This window comes from Rissa tridactyla, chromosome 2 (genome assembly GCF_028500815.1).
Source record: "Rissa tridactyla isolate bRisTri1 chromosome 2, bRisTri1.patW.cur.20221130, whole genome shotgun sequence".
Classification (NCBI taxonomy): domain Eukaryota; kingdom Metazoa; phylum Chordata; class Aves; order Charadriiformes; family Laridae; genus Rissa; species Rissa tridactyla.
The window spans coordinates 148,729,130-148,752,162 of NC_071467.1; the positions used below are offsets into that span (position 1 = coordinate 148,729,130).

Consider the following 23,033-nt stretch of genomic DNA (forward strand, 5'->3'; position numbering starts at 1 on the left):
GACATGTTGCTTTCTGTCCTGCAAAAGCAGCATATTAAACATAAACCCATCTGCTACATACCTCAGAATCAGATTATATATCAAGATGAAAATATTTAACCAACTGACCCCCTCTCATATGTGGCCTCATCCCACAGAGACGGCTTTGAGGAGAAGCGCCCTTCGGCCAGGAGCGACTGCAAGTCTCGTGGTCCTGAGGGCAGCTGCCGGCTGCAACTTGTGAACGTGACATTTTAAAACTGTTCACTAGAATGAATTCACCTCACGCAAAGAGTCACCAAAACAATTTTATTTCCAGTGTTTAAGTGGGTATGCACACAGGCATGATACAGGTTTGGATTCATTAGGTCTTCATGCAGAATTATATTCTCAATAAAAGAAACCAGTTCCATCCAGTATCCACTATCTACACGCCTATGTTACAACATTTATATCAAATCTGGTATCTGAAGAAAAGATACACATGTAATATGTACATTTAAGTTACTTATTTTACAGAAAGATTAAAAATTCAAGTCACATAAAACTCAAAATCTGTATTAAAATTGGAAATATAAAACTCCAATATTTACTGGAATGCCTAAGGAATGGAAGCTCTGTAGCCACCTGTGTTAACATTTGTAAAATGTAATGAAACTCGTTAACAGTAAAATGCATTCATTTGTTTGTAATAAGTTTCTCTAATTTAACAATATGGCACCCTAACAAACCAAATGAATTTATGATGAGGCACTTGTTAGTGACTAAACCAAAAGAACAATTTTTTCTGCATACTAATGCCAGGCCAACTCTCAGTCAGAAAACCATGTATACACTACACAGCGTGTTGCATCAGATGCTTTGTTCAACATTTGTATGCAGCCATCAAATATACTTTTTCTTAAAATATATATATACTTTAACTTTAGTGTTCTTCTGGCTGTGGTAATGCACTGTGAAGACGTTCCACAGAGCATATTGATGAAACCAGCCCAAATGAAGGCTGCATAACAACAACAGTACAGGAAAATATATATATATATATATATGTACACACACACATACACACAGTTACTGGGAAGTGTAACAGTAAGTTAATGAATTGCTGTAGTGGACATATCTCCCCATTTCAAAGATACTGGTAGAAGCGAGATCTAACCACTTGGGTCCCAGACAGTTTATGAGGATGGGCATCAACTGCTGGGCTGAAGTTGTTTTTGTTCATATTCTGATAATTTTCACCATTTACCTGGTCTGGTGGCTGAAATGGTCCCGAAGGTGGTGTTCTATTAATTAAAGTCAAGCTGCTGGAAGAACTGCCTTCATCTGCCTGCACCTCTGCAGATAAAGGCAGATCTGCCTTGGATACATCTGCTAAGCTAGTGTTCTCAAGTCTGGGCTTTCCAGTTTCACCCGTATTAAGGTCAGTTGTGCTAGTGCGTAAACGTTCTCGTGCAAGCCAGTCTGAGATCGAGAGGTCCTGCGCCGGACACTTTGGCTTCAACCGATTCACAGCTGAAAGCTCAGATTCTCTCTCCCTACTTTGACTCGGCTCTTGAGCTTTCCAAGCATTCAGGACACTTATTTCAGCGAAATCCCTCTGGCCTCCAAGCGTATGCCTTCGCCTGATATTTTTCCTCTTTGCGGTCTCCACAGAGTTAGCTTTTTGATTCCCAACTCCAAACATGTCATCTGCAGACGATTTGAGTCGCAGCTTTAACCTATCTGTAATTTTAAGTCTCCAGGTAGGTTCTTGTTTGTCAGTCTCGCTTCTGGCTGATGCAGCTAAACTGCTCGTCGATCTTCCTTTTTTCATTATGTCAAACATTTTGGTCACAGCAGGCAAGTCCTTCTCGCTCTTCGCATCCCCTGAACCCTCACTGTCTGTTTTGTGCCGTGCAGACTTTCTCCTAGACAGCGTATCACATTCTATTAGTTTGTGTGAGCTAAAAAGCCTGCGACTCTCTAACTTTGGTGTTGAACTTCCCTCAGTACAACTTACTTCGCTTTCTTCAGAGTTCCTCCGACTGGTCTTTACCACGTCTGAAACCTTCCCCTTGGACAGCCTTTCAGCAGCTGCGTTGGTGGCAAAGACAGGGAAGTCACTCTCACTGTCTGTCTCCATAGGACGCCCTTCGCTGATCAATTCACTTCTTTCATCATCGGCATCTTCTCCCTTGCTTTCCGTCACTGACTGCACCTCAGGGCTCAGCATACTGGCATCTAAGCCAGTCAGGTACATCGTAGATGAAGTAGTTGAATAATCTGAGGTGATGGAACTGACATCAGCTGCTAAAAACTCACTGTGTTTCATTTCAGGGCTGGCTACTTTTTTGCATGAGTATTTGTGCTGGGAAGCCTGGGAGGAAGTGCTCAGCATAGTGCCAGAGTCAGACACTGTCTCCTCAACCTGGGAAGAAGATTGCGAAATAGGCATTTTTGGGTTATTCTTCTGTGTGGTTTGCAGACATCTGAGATTCGGTGATTTTGTACATTTTTCATGGTAAGGCAGTGAAGGTTCCTCCGACAGGACACTCTCTTTCTTTAATGACTTCTTTTCATCCTTTACAACATTCACATCTTTTTTACTGCTGTTCTCTCTTTCCTTCAGGACAAACATCCTCTGTTTTCTCCCTGCGTCTCTCTCTCTCTCATATTCCCCTTTAGCTATGTCCTCTTTTGTTGTGTCACCACGAGATTGTTCTGCAAGCTCCTTCTTGAAAAACACATTATCCAACTCATCCTCTGAGCTGCTTGGTTGTGGTTTCTCTTTTGTTTTTTTCCGCTTGCGACTAGCTGCTGCAAAAATGGAGGACACAAGCAGTTCCTTGCTATACTGATCCTTTCCAGAACCCCAAGAACCCTGTTTAAAAAGAAAAGGGAGAGCGCATGATCAGAAATCACAAAGAAACATTCGTTAGCCTGAGACTTTGTAAAAACACATCCTAAACTTCACAGCAGAAAGTCTGTCTTTATTCAGGAAACATTTCCAAGCTTTTTCTGTAGTCTACATGACATTGCCCAAGAAGTCAATTTTCATCCTGAGAATTCCGCTTTTTATCTGAATCCCTTCAACTTGACAAAGACTAGTTTGTATATACACCTACTCAGCTTTCAATTGACTTATAAAGCAGGCTCCGTTACACCAAGACCACCTTTTCAAGACTGGTTTGCAACAGAAACTGCTTCACGGACGAGGTACGAGTGTGGTTTAAATCTCCTTTCAAGGTCTCACCTATGTGAAAAGGCTAACTTCCTAAACTATTTTTCAGTTGATCTATTACCTTTCAGATTGAGTTTTTAAATTGAATCAATAAAATGAAAGCCTAGTTTATGCACAAGTATAGAAAATTAACAGAAATAACTTCTTCCTGATTTTTGAGGATTTTCAGTACACTGACAGCATTACCACCTGGCCACTTCAAAGCTACGTACCCTTCCTAGTTACTGCCCCACAGCTACCTTTAGAAGAAGTGGAAGGTTTAGGGCAGGTACCAGCCTGTCTCTGACTGCTGAGCAGCGCAGTTTGCACACTGCAGACACTTGGGAGAAGAATACAGCAACAGTATCTACTCAGAAGGGCAGCTGCTTGCATTGGAGGCCTTTAACATAGTGGGACTGAAATTTGACATCTGTCTAAGGCTCAACAAGAGCAGTTTAGGTGTCCGCTACCTGAACCTAAGCCCACGTTCAGATGTCTAGCCCCTCTTTCTGACCCAAGGGAAGGAAAACTCAGACGAGCGTGATGGGCTACACTCAAAAAGTCTTCGAAACCCCAATTGTTTGTTACTATGCAGAGAGGGAGAGGGAAAGTAGGGAGGGAAGAGCCACCTACCATCATGGTAGCATTTTAACAAAAAAAGCTGGGACATCATTACTGAAAGGACCATCTAGTGATTCCAGATACCTAGGTAAGAGAATAAGCTTAAAGAAAAAGGGAGAGCTAACGCACACTAGTCATCATCTAACTTCTCAGCTGTTGACCAACAAGATGCTTCTCTGCTCCATAAGCACAGAATCACAGCATGGTAAACTACCAGAGGATGCCGACCACTGTGGCATAAATGCACTGACCGTACAAAGCGAAGCACTGAACAGATACAGTGCATTTATTATTTCTGCTTGAACACTTTTTCTTGGTGCAAATTTCATTCCTATTCACTGTCTCCTCAGAAATTAAAGAGGTACTTGCAATGGTGAAAACTGGCGCTATATGACTTCACAAGCCAAGGTCAAACAGCCACACAATAATAGAGCAGCTATATTGACCATGACAGCCTCAATGAAGGTGCACTAACTTGTTTACATGAACATGGACAGGGAAGAGTTGGGAGAAACTTCTATTCAACCAACAGTAGCAAAAATATTTATGGTTATCCAGAGCCTTGTGCTGCATGACAAAGAATATCCCATGTTCTTGATGCAGAGCTCAGAGATAGGACAAGATGGGCAGCAGACGTGTTAAGTCTTGCTGAGAGCACCCATGGAAACAAGCATCTGAGAAGCTTGCATGATGACTACCTACAGCAACTGCCTGGACTCCTGCACAACGACTGCCTAAAGGCAGCATGGCCAAAGAACCTTCTGGTCAGCGGGTGACACCTCTGAATCACTGTGCCAGCAGACAAGTGGCAATCAAAAACCAACTGGCAATGCACCACTGTGTGTTGGGGCCTACCATTTTCCAAGTGACCACAGCAATTCTTCTCACCACTCAAATGGTATTCTTGCATTAGCTAGCGTCCCCACATAAAGGATGGGCGAGCTCTGTGCATTTTTTTCCATGGGTTGGCAACAGGCACATGTCCTTCTCGCCGAGAAGGATATCAAGCAATGCAGCCAGCTGGAGCTCCACTTGGAACATGTCTTGCTGCAAGCAGGGCGGGCTGAGCCGTAAGCAAGCTCCTGGCGCAGGCAATCTGCAGGCATCCCGCGCTGCTGCTCGCAGGCCTGTGAGGGTGGCCCGACTGATGCTGCTGGTCTGTGCTGCTCGCGGGTGGCGTTCAGTGAGAAGCAACCCGCAAACAGCGCGCTGTCCTGGCAAGGGCAACGTGACAGGGTGTCCTGGAAGTTGGGCTTTTTCGAGGCAGTGGCTGAGGCAGCAAGCATCACAAAGCAGCTGGGCTGGCATCCCAGCAATGAACCAGGAGGATGGATTAAGTCACATTCTCAGCTCAAAGGGGGCATCAGCGATACACCTCGAACGCACACCAGCATAAAGCCGCATCACGCTACCACAGCTGACTGAGCTCTGCTGCCTGCTGCCGCATCGCCCGGTGCTGCAGACATCCCGTGTTAGTGACAACAGCCTAAGAGACCAAAAGATCTGTCCAGGGGTCAGAGGAGAACCCCGGCATTAAACTGAGGACGGAACTATTGGCCACGTCCCAGTGTTAATTTCTCCATCTACTAGGCTGTCCTCCCAAGCACAACAATATTTCCTAGGGAGATTTTGCATAGCAACCTTTAACCACAACTTTTGGCTTCCTATAAGAGAAGGAGCTATTACCTTCTGAGGAAGACAAGCCTAAATTCTACAAATAGTTTTCTCAGCAAAATAGGGAAACACAAACACTGCCTGTCAGTAAGCAGTATACCAACAATGACAGGGAACAAACTATATACATTTACCTCTACTAAATGAGATGCAAAAGGAGGTAAGTGCTCACAATTGCAAGAGTTTGGAATAAAGCTGGTTGTGTGTGCAGCTGATGCTTTGGCAGTTAGAGCTAACTAACTTTAAAGGGATACTTCTCCAGTGTAACGCTTTAGAATTATTTGATAAGAGAACAGTATTACCACTTACTCAAAAATTCCTACGTAAGCTCTACAGTACACCTACATATAAGCATTATAATTAAGCAATCAAATATCTAACAGATTTCAGAAGCTTATAACTACGTAATTTCACAAAATGATTTACCTTAGATTTTGCTGAGTCACTAGTAGCTGAATCTGTGGAAAAATTAAAAAAACAAACACAATTCTGCTCAGTTCTGTGCAATTTTTTCATTGTTGCTACAGACAATGCTGGACTTATGGAAAAGGACAAGCACAGAACAAAATGTGAAGCAAATAAAAACCAGAACAGAGTGAATAGTCAGAGCTCACAAAGATGCAAGCTGCACCACAGAAAGCCACCGCCATGAAAGGATGCTGTGAATTGTAGGCAGAACCAGCTCAATGATAGGAATGGCAAAGGAGCCCTGTTCTTCTAAGTAAAAAACAGAAATACTAATGTTTATTCGATGTTTTAAGTATACAGCCCCTGCAAAACCGCAGCTGAGAGACCTTTTCAGGATCGTACTGCGTACTCTCCTGAGATTGAGGATACACAAAGCAAAATTGAATGTCTTAGTACTGTTGGCTGGCCTAGGTACAAATCATGGCTCATGCAGTCATATTCTTTTGGTGAGGTTTTAAAGGAATTGAGTCATATTTTGTGTGTAACACCCCAATTATACATCTCTCTCCACCTCTGACTATGTATAGGTAAAATTTTATTTTTAAATCAGCTAGATTTCAGCAGCTACCAGTTTTGAACTTCTCCATAACAAGCGCCATTATGAAATGAAAAATGGACACCATAGTTTTACTGTCTCGCAAAACCCAAGATTATACAATTACAAAGGGGGTAGGAAGGGGCTAGCACAATGACTAAAAAATATGAACTTGGCTGTGTTCCAGCTGTAGGGACTTCCTCGCTGGGACGAAAGAGCTGAGCCCCCTGCCACACCCCTTTTTGACACATGGCTAATGCTTTATGACTAGAAAGACTGGTAGACCATACCATGCTATTTCTCCTCAGGGTCTGCTTCAGAGATAACAAGAAACAGCAGAAAAACTTTTAAAAAGTAGCATTGATCTGTTTAAAATACTCTTAAAAGAAAATTTACAGCACAGATCAACTTCTTTTCTTTCTTTCTTTCCATTTACAAGAAACGGGGGTTTCTGCAGACAAGGCAGCTACAGTGTGGGCAACAGTCCTCCTTCTTCCTACAGTTCCAGCTGTCCATCAGTGACATCACAGAATCCACTAATGACATCACCGTGTGATAGACTCCTCCCACTTCACCTGTTACAACATCAGTATAAAGTGGCTGTTTCAGTAAGTGCTGAACAACTCTTTGGAAACTGAAATAAAAGCTAGAGACGAAGGGATAACATTTGTGGGATACAACATGCTGGGTTAGTGCAATAGTATAGTGAAGGGAGGGGAGAAAAAGTCACCAAAAAAGAGCCTGCAATGCTTGTCCTTAGCCACAAAAGAGGATGGCATTTATAAACAGAAGGAAATCAGCTTTAGTATAGACATACTGCAACATACTTATAAAAGTGCCCACCGCTTCACAAGAAAACATAACTCAATTTTTTGCATTCCTAATGTTGTGAAGGAGCAACATTATAACACCAGTGAAGATCAGTCTTTCTGCCATCACAACAAACCACTTTACAGCAGTGTATCTGCTTCACCTCACGATGATGATTGCATGGGTTACTGTGAATAAATAAAATAGTACGTGCAAGCCCCATCTTTTTAATGATTATATTCCTGTTAGACAACAAAGTTTTCCAAATTATCTCATGCATGATTATCAACAACTCAAGTCTCTGAGAAGTGTTAATGATCTTTTGGAAGAGAAAAACAGTTTATTAGTAAAAAAAAATAGGAAGAGAGAGTTACAGTGGATTAACAGAGTAGGTTATTCTAGCCTACGGACTAACACCGTCCAGGCAAGAGTTACCTGATACGTCTCCAGGAGATACTCCCGTTCTTCCAATGTTGGTGAGTAAATGATCTATGTTTGGCACTGGCTGAGATTCTACAGTGTTTTCCTCCTGAACTGTTGTCTATAGTTAATAAACAAAGATCTCTTCATCATCGTTTCAACAAATAATTCATTACGATTCAATAGCATTTAGAAAATCGCATTATTCACCTGAGGACACGCTTTCCTCACGTGTTCTTATTTTCCCATTTTGCTTTATGCTTTTAAAACAAATGCATGGCTTTTTTTTTTTTTTTTTAATTCATTACTGCAAGGACTGGAGAGATAAAAAGGTGCTTCTGAAGAGCAAACCACACATACAGTGATGTAGTAAGAAATATATAGACATTCTAAGGCAGCAGAAGCAGACTCTAAACTAAGATAATAGAACACAAATATTTATGACACAATACTTACAAGAGGTTCTTCAGCATCATCTTCTGTGAAAAACCAGTCATGCTACAATTTAAAATAAAAAAGGTGAAAACCCCACAGGAAACACAAAACCCAAATGTGGAACAATCAAACACGGGCATTACTAAAAATGATACCCTGGAGTTTGACGGACAAATACCAGACCCGAAATGGCCCAATAAGAGAAAAGCTGGTCGATCTGCGTACGATCTTATTTTTTAAGTAATGAAATGCATCCACTTACTTTTTGGATGAGTGTTTCTACAATTTTATATTGGTCTGGCATGTGCGTAACCATGTGTGTCATGTTATCATCAGATGTCCTCACAAGTGTTGGACCAAATACTATTGCCAGGTTTCTTGGTTCCATCTAAGAAATGAAATATTTCCACATCATACATTTATAATGAGAAAATACAATACTATGGGCTAAGCACATTAATATAACACTATTAATATCCAAGAACCATTTTAAATGAGAACAAAAAAAAAAGGTTTTTAAAAACACATTACTGACTCAGGTAGCATGTTACACTGCACTAAAACTCTCCTATACACAGCTGCAAAAAATGCATTCAACATTTCTGCAATTCAGAATTCAACCTTACCTAACCCATTGCAAGCAAATAGCTCCACAAGCACAGAAAACTCAAGAACTCAGATACATTCTTTACCCTTTCAGGGGAATTTTTTTTTCTTCCCATAAAGACATTTTTTTTTGTTTAGGAACACTGGTGTTCTAAGAACTTATTTTTTTTTTTAGGAAAGGGCATTGGAGGTTTCTTCCTGAAAATGTTTACATGACACATGAAAAAATTAAGCTGGTAATCAAATACTGTATTATGTCTACTGACAAAGAGCTCATTCAATTTGCAGCTACTTTGGAGGAGGCAGCAGCAGCCAACATCATAGACCTAACACATCTATTCATGAGAAAAGAGTTATCCGATCATGTCACAACATTAATCATCCGCTTAATTTACTTTTAATATTATATCTCTGACAAGTAATTCCAAGAGAGTAGCAGCAGAAGACTTACCTTGTGTTTTTGCTTACTTCTCTGACTTACAGTTTATTCTTGTGACATAGAATAGACCAGTGACACATAGGAGGCAAGGTCCTTGGGCTTGCCAGAAGGAAGTTGTGAGCATGACACAAGCTCCTAACACTTACTTTGACTTGAACTGTGGCCTTTTACAAGTCATACAATTATAGTACCCACCTCACTCATCTAGCCCTGTATGTTCTATAATATTAACATTATTTAAACAACATTTACACAGCACACCAAAACCATACAAAAATAAATAAAGTTTTACTTTAGGCATTGCATTTAAAAATGACATTTACTATCATTTCCTTATAATGCCAGCTGTAACTCCACTAAAGGTTATAATTTGTTAAATATTTTTTATATACACACACATATTTTTCTTTCATATTTAACTAGAAGTTATTATTTGCAGAACTGATTTTGGAGCCTATCATATTCATTTGAATGTAGTAATTTCCTGATCTTTTAAAAGATTTAAGATTGGCCATAGGATCCTCTATATAGCATCAATCATATCAATTTTTTTTCCTGTACTCTGCACACTGGTAGCCAATTAACAAGCCACTATGTTACCTGCCCTGAGGTAAACATCCATAAGCACACCCATTTTGTGCACAGCATTCAGCTACCCCTCCTCCCTGAGAGGTAAAAAAAAAAGGGGGGTACTATTATTTGCATTTACTGTAGGATCATAGCATGCACAGAAGCACTTAATGCAAACTAACTCCCACCCCACAGGAGTGACGAAAAGCTGTTCTTTGTGGTGGTCTAACACCCTGTAGTGAAGTACCACGTTCTACCTCATGAATTTTCTTTCTTAAAACCAGTCAAACCAGCATCTATGGGGTCATGAAATATTCCAGGAATTACAGCAAGTCCTAGTCTTAAAAATTACTCAAGCATCCAGGAAGCCAGGCTTCACACAAAGCCGGTGCGACAGCCTCTGTCAACAGGTTCATTCAGGCCACACGTTCACCTCTGCCCTGCCCAGACACACTCCTACTGGCATCTAGATGGGATTATATGAAATTCACAGACTCGGGATAAATTTAGGATATAAACAGTTATTCCCATAAGAATGAATACCAGTTTCAATAAACTCAATTCACACTAAACAGGTGCGTATTTTGCAGGAGACCTTAGTCTAATGCAAAAATCTTCTCAGTATAGCAAAGGTCTTAATTTTATCTACGATAATAAATTATCACCTTAGTAGAAATAATCCTGCACAAAAACTGTACTTAATGAATGAAACAAACCAAAATAAATTATATTTTTGTTTCCGATACCTTGTTCTTTTCTGAGTTCTCTGCTACTGTCTTCAAGTGTGCAGAAAGAAACTTGAGTGTCTCGTAATGATGTTCAGGTAAATCATGAATCTGAAAGAAACAATCACTATTCAGAACATTAAATATTTAATGCTGATTTTGTAATGCACCTACAACACACCTGATTTTAGCTTACCAGTCTTTTCAGTGTTTTCAGACGTTCAACAGGATCTTCTTTTCTATTGGCATCTATAAAGTCTGCATATTTGTCTGTTAAAAAACCACAGAAATTAATCATATATATTTTTTTATATAAATATGTGTGTATATCTATGTATGTATACTATGTATATACGCCCTCACCCCTCAAGAAAACAGGTAACATATATATATATTTATATGAATGACCTCCGGAAGTCACAAATTAGCCTATTACATTGTATATAACATAACAGTATGGCAGTAGGGAAAGAAACCAGCTTTTATAGAATATTGCAAGAGAAAAATTGCAAGTTTTACTCATTTTTTTTGCAAATTCATAATTCCTCCACCATCAGAGAAATTCTATTTACAGCTCTCATTTTTAAGCTCTACGATCATGACAACTCCCTGCTATTTGGGGAAGAAAGAGGGCATTTGTTACAGAGTTAGGATGGTTTCACTGGATTTTCTCTCAAATTACCTGAAAGATGTAAGACAACTGTTCAACAGTAACTTCTAAAGACAAAATCACAATGTAAACAACTTACCATTGGTAAAAAGAGGTTCTGGAAGCTTTCTAAAGAAGGATTTCAGCAAACTGCTTATCACATTCAAGTCTCGCCATTTCTAGACATTTAGAAGAAAAGGACAGACACGCTTTATATCTCTATAATCACAACACAACCAAAAGTTTTTGTGACTTCAGCCTGGAAATAGTGTGATCGAAGACTTACATCATCATGAACATCAATGTCAGTCATTCCTTTGTTGAGCTCTTCCTGCATACTTGAGATGGCAGCATTATTTCCAGGAACTCTATAAATACCTGTGTACTCAAGACCTCTTTCTTCAACCAGTTTGCAGCATATATCAACAATCAGTGGAATATACTGAAGAAGAAGAAAAGTTATAAGTACATTTCAAAGTAATTCATACAAAAAGTATTTTAAAATCACCAAAAAAAAGAAAAATTGTCCTTCCGTACTTTGTTGGTATGAGCTGGGGGGCAGTCATCTAGCCTAACACCAAACGTTCCCACAGCAGATGGCTTCTTTTCAAATGTCTTCCTCATAATGCTTGGAATGCCTTTTCTCCATGTTCCCTTGTCTTTTGGTGGGCTTGTCTCATCTTTTTGTTGTTAGTATAATGCAAACAAGGAAATAAAGAAGAAAAATAAGAACATTTAACTCACAAAAACTACTGTAAATACAGGTAACAGATTTGCAAAGATCAAATGATACCTACTGCATTTTTACTTCTTTTACTTTCCCAGCTTCCCACAACTCACTAAACATTAGTCTGTCTTAAACATACCTTCTACTTTTCTGTGATTCCAAATATACATTTGAACATACTCACACCCCAGATTTAGGAAAGCAAGTAGCTGGAGGATACTGTGGGATTTCATCATTCTAGACTAAAGGTACATAAATTACATTTTAGAAAATTAAAAACTAGATTTAGTAAGGCAAGATTAAGTCTCTGCCGAATCACAGTGCTGCACAAAATACCTGTGAAACTAGGCAGCCATGCTCACACTTGCGCAGACCTACTTACTCTTCCAAGAATTACCAGATTTTAGTCAGTCCTAAATCATTCCAAACAGGCCTCAAACACTTAAAGGTATTATCTATTAAAAAAATCAGATAGAGAGTTCAGTTGCTCTGTTTATCGCTCCTATACAATTCATGTAGCAAATTACAATTCCCATTTATCCTATACTGCAAGTTGCTAATGTAATAGTACTTCCTTCTTGTTCAAGTATTTCTGGAAACACTCTTTCAGCAGATTTAACATTTACTTAACATCTGTGATTTAGCTATATAATCTGTAGCACAGCAGGAGCAAAGGGACGTTTGTTGATAACATAAAACAGAATTCACACACAGCTTAAATGCAAGGCTGAATTGTTCAGAAGTGGTTGACCAAAACTGATTGCTCAGCCAGTTGCCTGAATTCATGTGCAACATCCTTACAGGCACGGTCTGATCAGAAATACCACACATTCACACATTCGGGGGGGGGGGGGGGGGGGGGGGGGAAGAGTAGCTTGTGACATTATTTGATGGAGTTCAGTTACTGATTTAAGTTTGCAGTGCCAGCTCTTTGGACTTTTTTAGAACTCAGCAGATGTTAATTTTGTTCTGGAAAAAATAATGGAGTTTCACTCCTGTACTGTATAATGATTAAGACCAAAAAAAAAAAAAAAAGTTCTCTACTTCTGAAACGCTTCAGTGGAAAACTCTGGTTTCTTAACAGCATATTTAAAATATGAGTTTACTGTGTTATTTCCAAGTCAGCTGCAGACAGAAGTATGAATTACACACAAAATTATTTCCAAAGCTTGGCAAAATTTTGGTGACAAGAAGCATAACACCTGTATTTTACTGCCGTTAACACTACATGGAGCTGTAGGAAAAAAAACCTGAAACCCCCTTGAGAGGGGACTAGAATAAAAAGGTTCAGGGATCTGAGAAGACCTGAAGTATGTCTAAGATAACAGCTAAATAAAGCAGCTACAAGAAATGAGTGATTATAGCTGCAGCTTAAAACAAATCACTTTGCATCTGTATATTCATGAGTTCGAAAAACCTGAATAGGCGTCTCGATGGCCTCACACTGGAGCTATAAGGAACTAAAGAAATACACAAAACATACAGACCTTTAGTGAGAAGCTTCCTTTCAGACTCATCCTTAGGAGAATGCGGACTCTGGGTCCTCTGTTCTGCCTTAGTTCCAAGCAGAGTCTGTCTGATACTTAGACTCTGGCGAGGCGTTTTGGGAGATGGCTCCGATTTGCTGCTTGAAGAACTGAAACAGGATATATTACTTCAGTAAAAAGACGCTAGATAAGAAGTCTACAAGAACTACTGGCAGCATATAATTCACCTACCTCATCATCGTACTGTATTCTTTAATCCTTCGACTAATTAGATCTCTACTAGTGACACCAGTATCCTATAAAACAAATTGAGATCTACTTTACAATCTTATAAGACTCTTCCCATCAGACCGCATATGAAAAATTATCATTTCAATGCAGTCAAAAAACCCCCACAATATCTAAAAGGCAGTCCTTTACAACAATAAGGACAGAGCATTTAAAATCCCTGAGTAAAACTGAAGTGAGTAAATACAAATTAAATGCTGTTGTTTACACTTTTTTTTCCAAAGCAATACAATCTGATGAAATCCTGTTAAATTGAAAGTAAGTTTAAATAGAAAACATGCAAGTCAACACACCCTACTCTGAAAAATCCAATCCTATGTGCACAGAGTACTTATATAACTAACTACTACTACAGATACAGCTGAAACAGACACGAATTCAAATGTGCTTTATCCATCTGTCTAATAACTTTTATTAATCCATTTTCCTTTGGATAATTATTTCAGATCTGAGCAGATATGCTTGACCACAGACATAAAAATATTCCTTTGTTGCTCATCACTGAAACGAAAATGTGCTGAGGACAATATTGGTACAGATATGGGTATGTTATGTATGACAGTATATGTTTGCCTTTCGTAATTAGCATTAATATTTAATTCATAGAAGCATCAACATTTAATCAGAGAAACAGGCATCCTTCAAAGTTTCACTTTTTAACTGCTGAGAAACCCATCACACTGTACCACTGCGCACACCACTTTGCAATGCAAGTCTGAAGACAGAACACAATGGTTTTAATACTGCAATTACCTTTTAAAAAAGACTAGGGATTTTTAAGAGATCAAGTTAATATAAAGTGTCTTTAGTCAAATCAGCAGCAACATTAATTCATTTATTTCAAAAGTCTGCTCATTATAACTCATTTTTTAAACTTAATTTAATTATTTACTCAGTTACCTTGACTTTCACCTCATTTTCTTGTATGTTCCTGCACACATTTTGATCTATTTTTTAATGGCAAATTATTTCTTTTGTTCAAGTATTAATTACAAGAGAATAGAATCCATTTTTGATTAGAGACAAGAACTATTGCTTCTGCATTATATATTATATGATTACCTCATCATTTAAGTTGCTGTTGTCTTGTATTGCTTTAATCCATGCTAACATATTATCTCTGTCCTCAGCCTGAAATAGATACTCGCAGTCTGATGTGGTGAGTCTAAATACATTTTTTCTCTTGGTTTCACAGTATGAGATGTCTATCAAACAAGCATTGATGCTTATAGGTTGTTCTTCTTCAGATGGGGTGACTTGTTCCTTTTTATCCTTGTACAAATAAAGTGAATGACCTCGAAGAACAACATACAATTGCTTCCATGGCCGAATGCTCCCACCAACTCGCTGGAAAACATCAACAGATGTGTTAGTTTGCTTATTTGTTACAGTGAATGTTTCCGGATTAAAAAACTAGCTCCAGAAGGTTTAAAAAGAAAGACTAACCACCTACCTACACCATTCTTAAGAATGGCCTGTGGAAAGATTACACAAAAGGACACTAATTGCTCTCGATGAGAGAAGTGGATTGTCAATAGCCTGCCCTCCCTTTAAGTGTGTGTTTGCATACGACAGTAGCAAGAAACAGAAAATGACCAGAATTTCACAGAGGCATTAAACAAATATAGTAAAAAATATTTAGTAGACTCTTGCCTGTGCCTTTTAAACTTCATTCAAGTCAGACTCATGTTTACACACCACCGCAATTCCAGACTCACTATTTCCCTTAAGCCTTTAGTCTGTACCTTTGCAGAAGGCTAATCTGAACTCAACTCCACAACATTCACGAAAACTACAACTTTTTTTTCCAAACTGCAGTTATCAAGGTATTCATTCTTCCTACTTAATTAGTCATTAGAAATAAGTTTACTTCACAGATGCTTTGAAATGTAAGAATTAGAATCATAGAATCATTCAGGTTGGAAAAGACCCTTAAGATCAGCGAGTCCAACCATAAACCTAACACTGCTGAGTCCACCACTAAACCCTCAGCACCACATCTAAACGTCTTTTAAATAATCCCCAGATATGGTTGGTCACACAACCACGTCCCTGGGTAGCCTGCTCCAATGCTTGACAACCCCTTCTGTGAAGAAGTTGTTGCTAATATCCAATCTAAACCTCCCCTGGCGCAACTTGGGACCATTTCCTCTCATCCCATCAGTTCAGAAAGCAGGCTGTAAAAGAAGCTGAGGAAGTCACTGAAGTCAAAGGTCTAACAAGTCTAAAATTTTCTCCATCTTACTGATGTTCATACCCCAAAAATTCTAATTAAAAAAGTAAAACAGGAAAGCTCTAAATTTCTTATCTTAGGTTTACACCAGCTTATTATTTGTGCTAGGTTAAATAACTGAACATGACGGGTACCTTTCCCTTGTCTGTAACAAGCTGACGAAAATGGAGCCATCCTTCCTTGGAGGCATCACCAAAGACCTCTGAAGAAGAATCTTTTCGGGAACCAGAGTCTTCTGAAGATTTCTGGCTGTCTGGGACCTAAAGAAAATGTCACAGAAAGAACCCCACAGTGTACTTCTAAATACATTTCTCTACAATCCCTAAATGCAAGATGTTTCTCTCTTTAAAAGCTGACACCTCATTCAGCAAAAAAGCCCCTAAGAATACAAAAAAATACAATTGCTAAAGTTTCCATACAACAACAGTGACCTTACATATTGCAAGAATACTTTGAGAAACTGCAGGAGTCTTAGACTCCCATTAGTAAGTTTTTACAAAAGCACGCCATAGATATGCTTTGTTTACAGAAGCTGAGGAAAATGAAAAATCATGGATCATGTGGTGAGCCTAGGAAAAAAGAGACCATGTTTACTTACGCGATGCATACAGCACCAATTAGGGAAAAAAAACCACATTAGAATCAATTTAAATATCAATCAAAATCAAGAACAATTTCAGGAGTAGCAATTCCAATAAACTTAATATCTGTGTTTAAGGTATCACTTTGTAAAATTGAGTTGTGTAATTTGTACAACTTGCCACAGTACCATTTGTGATTCTTAGGAGTTGCTATATACATATATACCTACCTTAATCCCCTTTAAACTAGACACATGCTTAATGGATCTGTTGGGAGAAAAACAAATGTTAAAATGAGATTTTGTACACTTAAAAAAAGAAATCTCCAAATTAACGGAATTTTTTTTATGAACTTACGATTTTCCCTCTTCTCTGTAGTCATCCAGTCCTTCATCATATGACTTTGATCTCTCAGTTTTTGGAGCAGGCTGGCTATCCAGGACACTAGGCCGGATGGATTCTGCAAGCAAGTAGAAATTTTTGAGTATGTAAGCACCTGAATCACATTTTTGTAATTTATTTCCAGCAATAAAGAGTTTACAATTTTCAGTCTTGTTCCCCAGAGTGTAAAAGACAAAGTTGCATGAGGAAAAAAGAATCAACACTCACCATGATCATGTGAAAGCTGTCGCCGAATTAAAGGGACTGGAGATGTGGGACTGGGAGGAACAGTTGTTATAGCTGGTGCTTGAGAAGCAGATGCAGAAATAACAGCAGAAGCAGGAATGTGTGCAATATCGTGGTCAATACTAGGACTAGTCGGTTCATCTACAAAGGTAATATATCACATATTAATATATTAGAGGCATTAATCAAATGCTCAAACTAACTAGCCATCTGAACTTCTCATTATTGGGGTATCAGATTAAGTATCTTAAACGTGAAATCTTTCAAACAAACATAAGGATCCTATTAATTCACAGCGTTAAATGCACACTTTTTTGTTTGGTTTTAAGAAAGAGAAGCCTGTTTTACTTTGTAAAAATGTTAACTGTATGTTAGAGATAAGGGCAAAGAACATCATACCCCATTATAGATTTTGCTGTGAGTGAATGAAACAGGAATTACTTGCTAAACTCTTGTAATGTTATTTTCAAGTAGACTATTTTTGTTTATGTGCGTAAGTGAAAGACAAACTTATTACATCAGGAAGTCTAAATTCAGACAGATAAGTACAATTTCCTACAATAAAATATGGGCATTCAGACTACCAAAACCACCATTTGGTTTAAACAAGTGTTTAAATAATAAAGCCAAGTTACAAGCAAACAAAAAAGCACTTTACATAGATTTCCAGTATCCAAACAACAGATTCCCCCCCCCGCCCCATCCTCCATACACTCAAAGAAAGAAGTATTCATATTTTTAAAAGATGGCACTACTACATACCAATTAGTTCTTCCACTAATTGTTCATACAAACGATTGCATGCCATACATGCCCAGCACCTCACAGTCTCAATAGCCACAAGGGTCATCATGAAAGAGTCCAAAAACCTTTAAGTATTTCTAATAGTTAACATGTTCTTTACAAGACGGAAGAAGCCAAAAGATGCACTTTCAATCATTCTGAGAAAAGAGTGGTAACATCTGCCAGAACACATTACTAGGACTAGAAAAATAATTCTACTTCATGCTCCGGTAGAAGAAAGGATGGGAAAAAAAGAAAAATCAAGTCACAAGCAGGGGCTGAACTGTACTGCCATAATGAATATGAATGTATTCTAGGTGCTAAGAATTGTAATATGCAGAGCTACTGAAAAGCCTATTGAAATCAATGAACACTCACAGACAGAGGTTTATTCTTTGCTTTGTGTGAACACAACTGCGTGTGCTGCATTGTGCTCTTCCAACAGGCAGTAACAGTTCTGTTAAGGCAGCACTTGTACCATCAAAATTTGTCAATGTAGATTTAAAACAAGGCAATAAAACAAAGTACAGGAAGGTTTAGCAGTAACAGCCCTCTAAGTTGTCTGGAGTGGAAAATACAATAATTTTTGAAGTTATACGTTAAAAAATCATACCCCAAAAAAACCAGACACAAACTAGAAACATTAATAAAAAGGGAAAGCAAGAGAACTCACAGCAAACCTGTGATGTTACAATTTAAATTTTTTTAAATTTTACTTGCATCCACAGCCATAAATTAGAAGCATTTACAGACCTCTTCTTTACAGCAACTGGGAGATAGGAGGAACCTCAGTTACACTTCCATTTCAAAACTACAACAGCTCACTGTCTTACTGCCTTTTTTCATTTGCTCAGCTTCCCTGCAGCAAACCCTGAGAGAACAACGCTAACGTTGGCTAAGGAATGTAACCATTCACTGAACAATTAATTAGTTTATAGCACGCAAACTGGAACTGCTCAGCTTTAAGTTATTTATGTTACAGACTTATCTTAAAACGTCACAGTCTCTACTCCCAAAAGTGACAAAAATGCTAGTGCTTGAAATAAATCTGCACAAGCTGTGAATGAGAAGTGTTAGACACCACTATGTGATCTCCCACAACACTTGAATCCAAGAATTCAGCTGAGGAAAAACAGTTTTTAAGTCCTTGAAAGCAACAATAATTATTCAAATTATTATTACTTCACAGTGGATCTAATCCCCAGATGAATCTAAATTAAAGTGGTTTTTGAAATAGGCAAGCTTTAAAGAAATTGCAAATGACATTGGTACAGCAAGGAAATAACTCTGTTCAATCCCTGAAGAGGTTGAAGGTCAGCTAATGGCAAGCTTTTACATAATGTAAAGTGATTATAGAGCAAACCATGATGTACGCCGTATGAGTTACTGCCTACTGATTTAATGCACTGGCAAACTCCAACGCTGCTGTCCAATAAAACACACAATCCAGACAACTATATCTATCCCTTATATTTTGACTTTAGTGCTTGTAAACATTTGTCTCCCTTTTCAGTCTCCTTGATTAATGGGTGTATTTGCACCCCAAAACTCCCCGCGCTGTGCGCGAAAGGATGTGTTCAGCCCACCAATCAATGAAAACCACTGTCTCTGAAACGCAGTGAAGCATACAGAACAAACAAGCCAGGGAAGAAGCCACACGAAATAATTCTCTTTCAGTTTGTTGTCTCACGGATTACCGGTGTCCCCTTAAATACTAGTAACAAAAAGGTCAAAGACTCCAGGACTACTTAAGGTTTTACTTTTCATTTGAGAAAAGGATACGAATCCAATTTGTTCGGCACTATTGTTTATGAAGCGACCCGAGAGACCGGCCATCGGAAAATAAGGCAGCACAGTGACAGAGCACCTCCGGCAAAGGGGAAGATGCCGCTTGTCACCTCTGTTTGAACATGAGCATGCAACTGGTCAGCACTGCAACTAGTGATTTTCAGGAAAAGCCTTTCAGTGCAAACACATTTATAGGGGGTAAGACACTAAAAACTTGTAATAAACAGGCAACATAGCTACTGGTACAGGCAACCTGCATTAACTGATTTGGTAGCTAAAGCGGAGAGGAATTCATTATCAAAGTACATTTCTATTGCAGTGCAGATGGAGATCAAGGACCTAACAAAGAGAAGGAGCATCTGTACACAATGTAAGTGGACTGGAAAAATATTAACTTTCTGACTCTGCAAAGACACAAATTTACACTGAATGGGCTCAGTGGCAGAACTAGAGATTTCAAAACTGAGGATTACACGGGTGAGAAAGCACGACAAAGAGGACGTGCTATCCCCACTCTGTGGATGAAGAACTAAGGAACAAGCATTAACCAATTTTCCAAAGATTCAGAGAAATTAACACCCCAAAAAAATCACTGAAAAAAAGGGTAGATCTGTATCATACCCTACTATGCTGCTACAATATGATTTTATCATTTTTAATATAATATTTAATGTCTTTGTTTATACCTGAAATCTCCTGGAGCAGTCCCTTCAGGATTACATGTGAAGTTTTGAAAGTAATAACCTGAACACTTCAACACAAAAGGGAGCACATTTTGAGAACCTTAAATATAATTTAAATGAACCACAGAATTATTCAGGTGGGAGGCAAACCTCAGAAGGTCCCTTAGCCCAACCTCCTCCTCTGAGCAGGGTTAGCGCTGAATTCAGACCATGTTGCTCAGGGATTTTGTCCAACAAGTGCCAAACAGAGGGGAATAATCTCTTCCCACAACATCCCGGCTGTGCTCTTATTGATGCAGACCAGTATGGTGTTAGCCGCCTTCTTCACCAGCAAGGTGCCAGTACCGCTGCAGGAGGTTAGTCTATTCCAGGCGCAGGACTTGGCACTTATCCTTGAATTTCAAGAGGTTCCTATCAAACCATCCCTCTAGGGATCTCTTCTGAATACACCTTCGTGCGTATTGGCAACTGGTGGTGCCTGCAACTTGATGAGCATATTCCATCTCCCCTCTATGTCACCAATAACGATATTAAACAAAACGGACCCCGGAGAACACCACGTGTAACCAGCCTCCAGGTAAAATATGAACCCTTAGCCACTACCCTTTACACCCAACGATCCAGTTTTCCTATGTATCCAGCAGTACACCCACCTAGACTATGGCACAAGGATGGTGTTGCAGAAAAGGTCAAAAGCCTTGCTAAAGTCAAGGTTGCTGACCCCCTTGTGTTCTCCTCTCATTCAGAGATCTAGTCATCTCATTATAAAAGGCAATCACGTTGGTCAAGCACTATTTACCCTTGGTAAATCCATGCTAGGTATTCCCAATCAAATCCTTCATATACCCAGACATAAGTTCCAAGAGGACCAAGTCCGTGATTTCCTTAAGGACTGACATAAGGCCAACTGACTGCCTTCCCTGGACTGTGCTTCTCATCCTTTTTCAAGATGGGTGCACAATTTGCTTTTTTCCAGTTAGCGGGGACCTCCCCCAGTCCTCATGCTCCTTCAAAGATGATAGACAGTATCTCTGCAATGACATCAGCCAACTCTCTCAGCAGCTTCAGATGCATCTCATCAGGTGAGATGGACATGTATGGGTTGAGCTACACTGGAGCTGTCTTAGGAGTTCCCTGTTTACCCAAGTCGATTATGATTGTGGGTCTTGTTTGTTTTTGTTGTTTTAATATTTTTTTTTATTTAAGGAAATGGTTTAGTTAACTGAATTGTAACATATAAACATGGAGACCAAATTCACAGACTAACTTAGTCCAGAGAGGCTAACCACTAGGGATGCTTGGGCTATATGACTGACAGAGAAAGGTGATTTCTCCCATCAACCCCTGGGGATTCAGCTTGCCAAATCTTTTTTCACTGGTAATAGAAAGTGACTTGAAAAAACTAGCTAAAGTCGTCTTTCATATTTATTCCCCTTTGGACATGGCAGTCTTGCAAGCGGTATTTCAACACCAGACTGTAAAAGGAATTGCATTATTTAGTAAGTGTATTGCAGACCACATTACCATTTAAAACACCATTTAGACATTTTAATTTAAACAGACAGTTTGAATATGTGGCTACAAACCTTAATTCAACAAGTAGGTATTTTATCAAAGGCTATGATCTGATTTAAAGATTCAAATAACAAAAATGTAATAGCTATGTAGTAACACACACTTAAAACACACTTCACCTTTCACATGAAGAACATTCAGACAGTGTGCACCCCCCAGACACAAAAAACACTCAACATACAATTTCCCAAACTGCATACACTGAAGAGGATAACTGCACTTTAGTGTTATTGGCTTTCTGAAAACCTTATCCAGCTCTTGGATTAGGTCTGTATTTAAAGATGCCCCTGTAGTACCTAATGCAATTTTGGTTACTCAGAGATCTCGTGGAGTTGTAACAGTGATTGCTCTTTGTAGAAAGCTCAGCCTTCTGCAGAAGGCTACAGGGAGGTAACTCATGCTGCTTTCTGTCTCCAAAGCAAAGGGCTAAAAGAATCATTAAAAACATTATCTTCATTCAACAGAGGAACAGCTGTGAAGGTTTCTATGTACTGACATGGCATCTACCTGACAGCCATTACAGTCAGCTTTTTAACCATTGCCTCTCTATTTCTTCAATAATTCTCTCAATCTCAAACAACAAGTTATGGCTTTTGGGGTGTAATTTAAGAATTATTCTTACATGGCAAGTCCATTTGCTTATGGCAGAAAAGACAACATGAAATTATCAAGCACTCATTAGAAGAATAAAAAAAAAAAATTTAAAATAGTTTCTTTACTGAACGACAGACAGGACATGCCAGTGACATGAACAGACCCTGCAGCAAGACTGGCTCTAGAGGCACTCCCTTACTTCCAGCCCTTCATAAACAACCATTTTGCATCCTCGGCCTATCCAAGCACTTCACAGTACATGGTACCACGACAGGCTCTGCAGCATCACAACGCACAACACTACCTTGCTCTAAAGCATTCCTCTTCGATACGGTACATGAAAGCTTTAAAATCTTGTCCTATGTCTAATACCTCCTCCGTGCCTGTCAGTTTAGGTTTGGTCCAGCTTGCTATAGGCAGCACTTCCCTTGTGGTACAGCCATATGGACCACCTCGGTGGTCCCTTCCTTCACCTTGGTGGCAGGCAGGACACGAGGGGTCAGGCAAAGGCTGCTGAGGCACCAGCACAAGCGG

General features: G+C 39.2%; 1 protein-coding gene across 2 annotated transcripts in view; it reads right to left on the reverse strand.

Moving 5' to 3' along the window:
* Window positions 1-274: 274 nt before the first annotated feature.
* ARHGAP21 (Rho GTPase activating protein 21) overlaps window positions 275-23,033 on the reverse strand; it is a 94,262-nt gene continuing 71,503 nt past the window's right edge. For both annotated transcript variants that reach the window (XM_054191055.1, XM_054191056.1), the window contains 17 exons: window positions 17,059-17,217; window positions 16,807-16,909; window positions 16,680-16,716; window positions 16,003-16,128; window positions 14,698-14,982; window positions 13,579-13,643; window positions 13,348-13,496; window positions 11,671-11,813; window positions 11,420-11,575; window positions 11,234-11,312; window positions 10,681-10,754; window positions 10,506-10,595; window positions 8,407-8,532; window positions 8,166-8,207; window positions 7,725-7,830; window positions 5,903-5,934; window positions 275-2,842 (listed from right to left, as the gene is read on the reverse strand). In XM_054191055.1, the coding sequence (XP_054047030.1) occupies window positions 1,109-2,842; window positions 5,903-5,934; window positions 7,725-7,830; window positions 8,166-8,207; window positions 8,407-8,532; window positions 10,506-10,595; window positions 10,681-10,754; window positions 11,234-11,312; window positions 11,420-11,575; window positions 11,671-11,813; window positions 13,348-13,496; window positions 13,579-13,643; window positions 14,698-14,982; window positions 16,003-16,128; window positions 16,680-16,716; window positions 16,807-16,909; window positions 17,059-17,217 (3,506 nt within the window). In that variant the 3' untranslated portion in view covers window positions 275-1,108. The remainder of the gene's footprint in view (window positions 2,843-5,902; window positions 5,935-7,724; window positions 7,831-8,165; window positions 8,208-8,406; window positions 8,533-10,505; window positions 10,596-10,680; window positions 10,755-11,233; window positions 11,313-11,419; window positions 11,576-11,670; window positions 11,814-13,347; window positions 13,497-13,578; window positions 13,644-14,697; window positions 14,983-16,002; window positions 16,129-16,679; window positions 16,717-16,806; window positions 16,910-17,058; window positions 17,218-23,033) is intronic.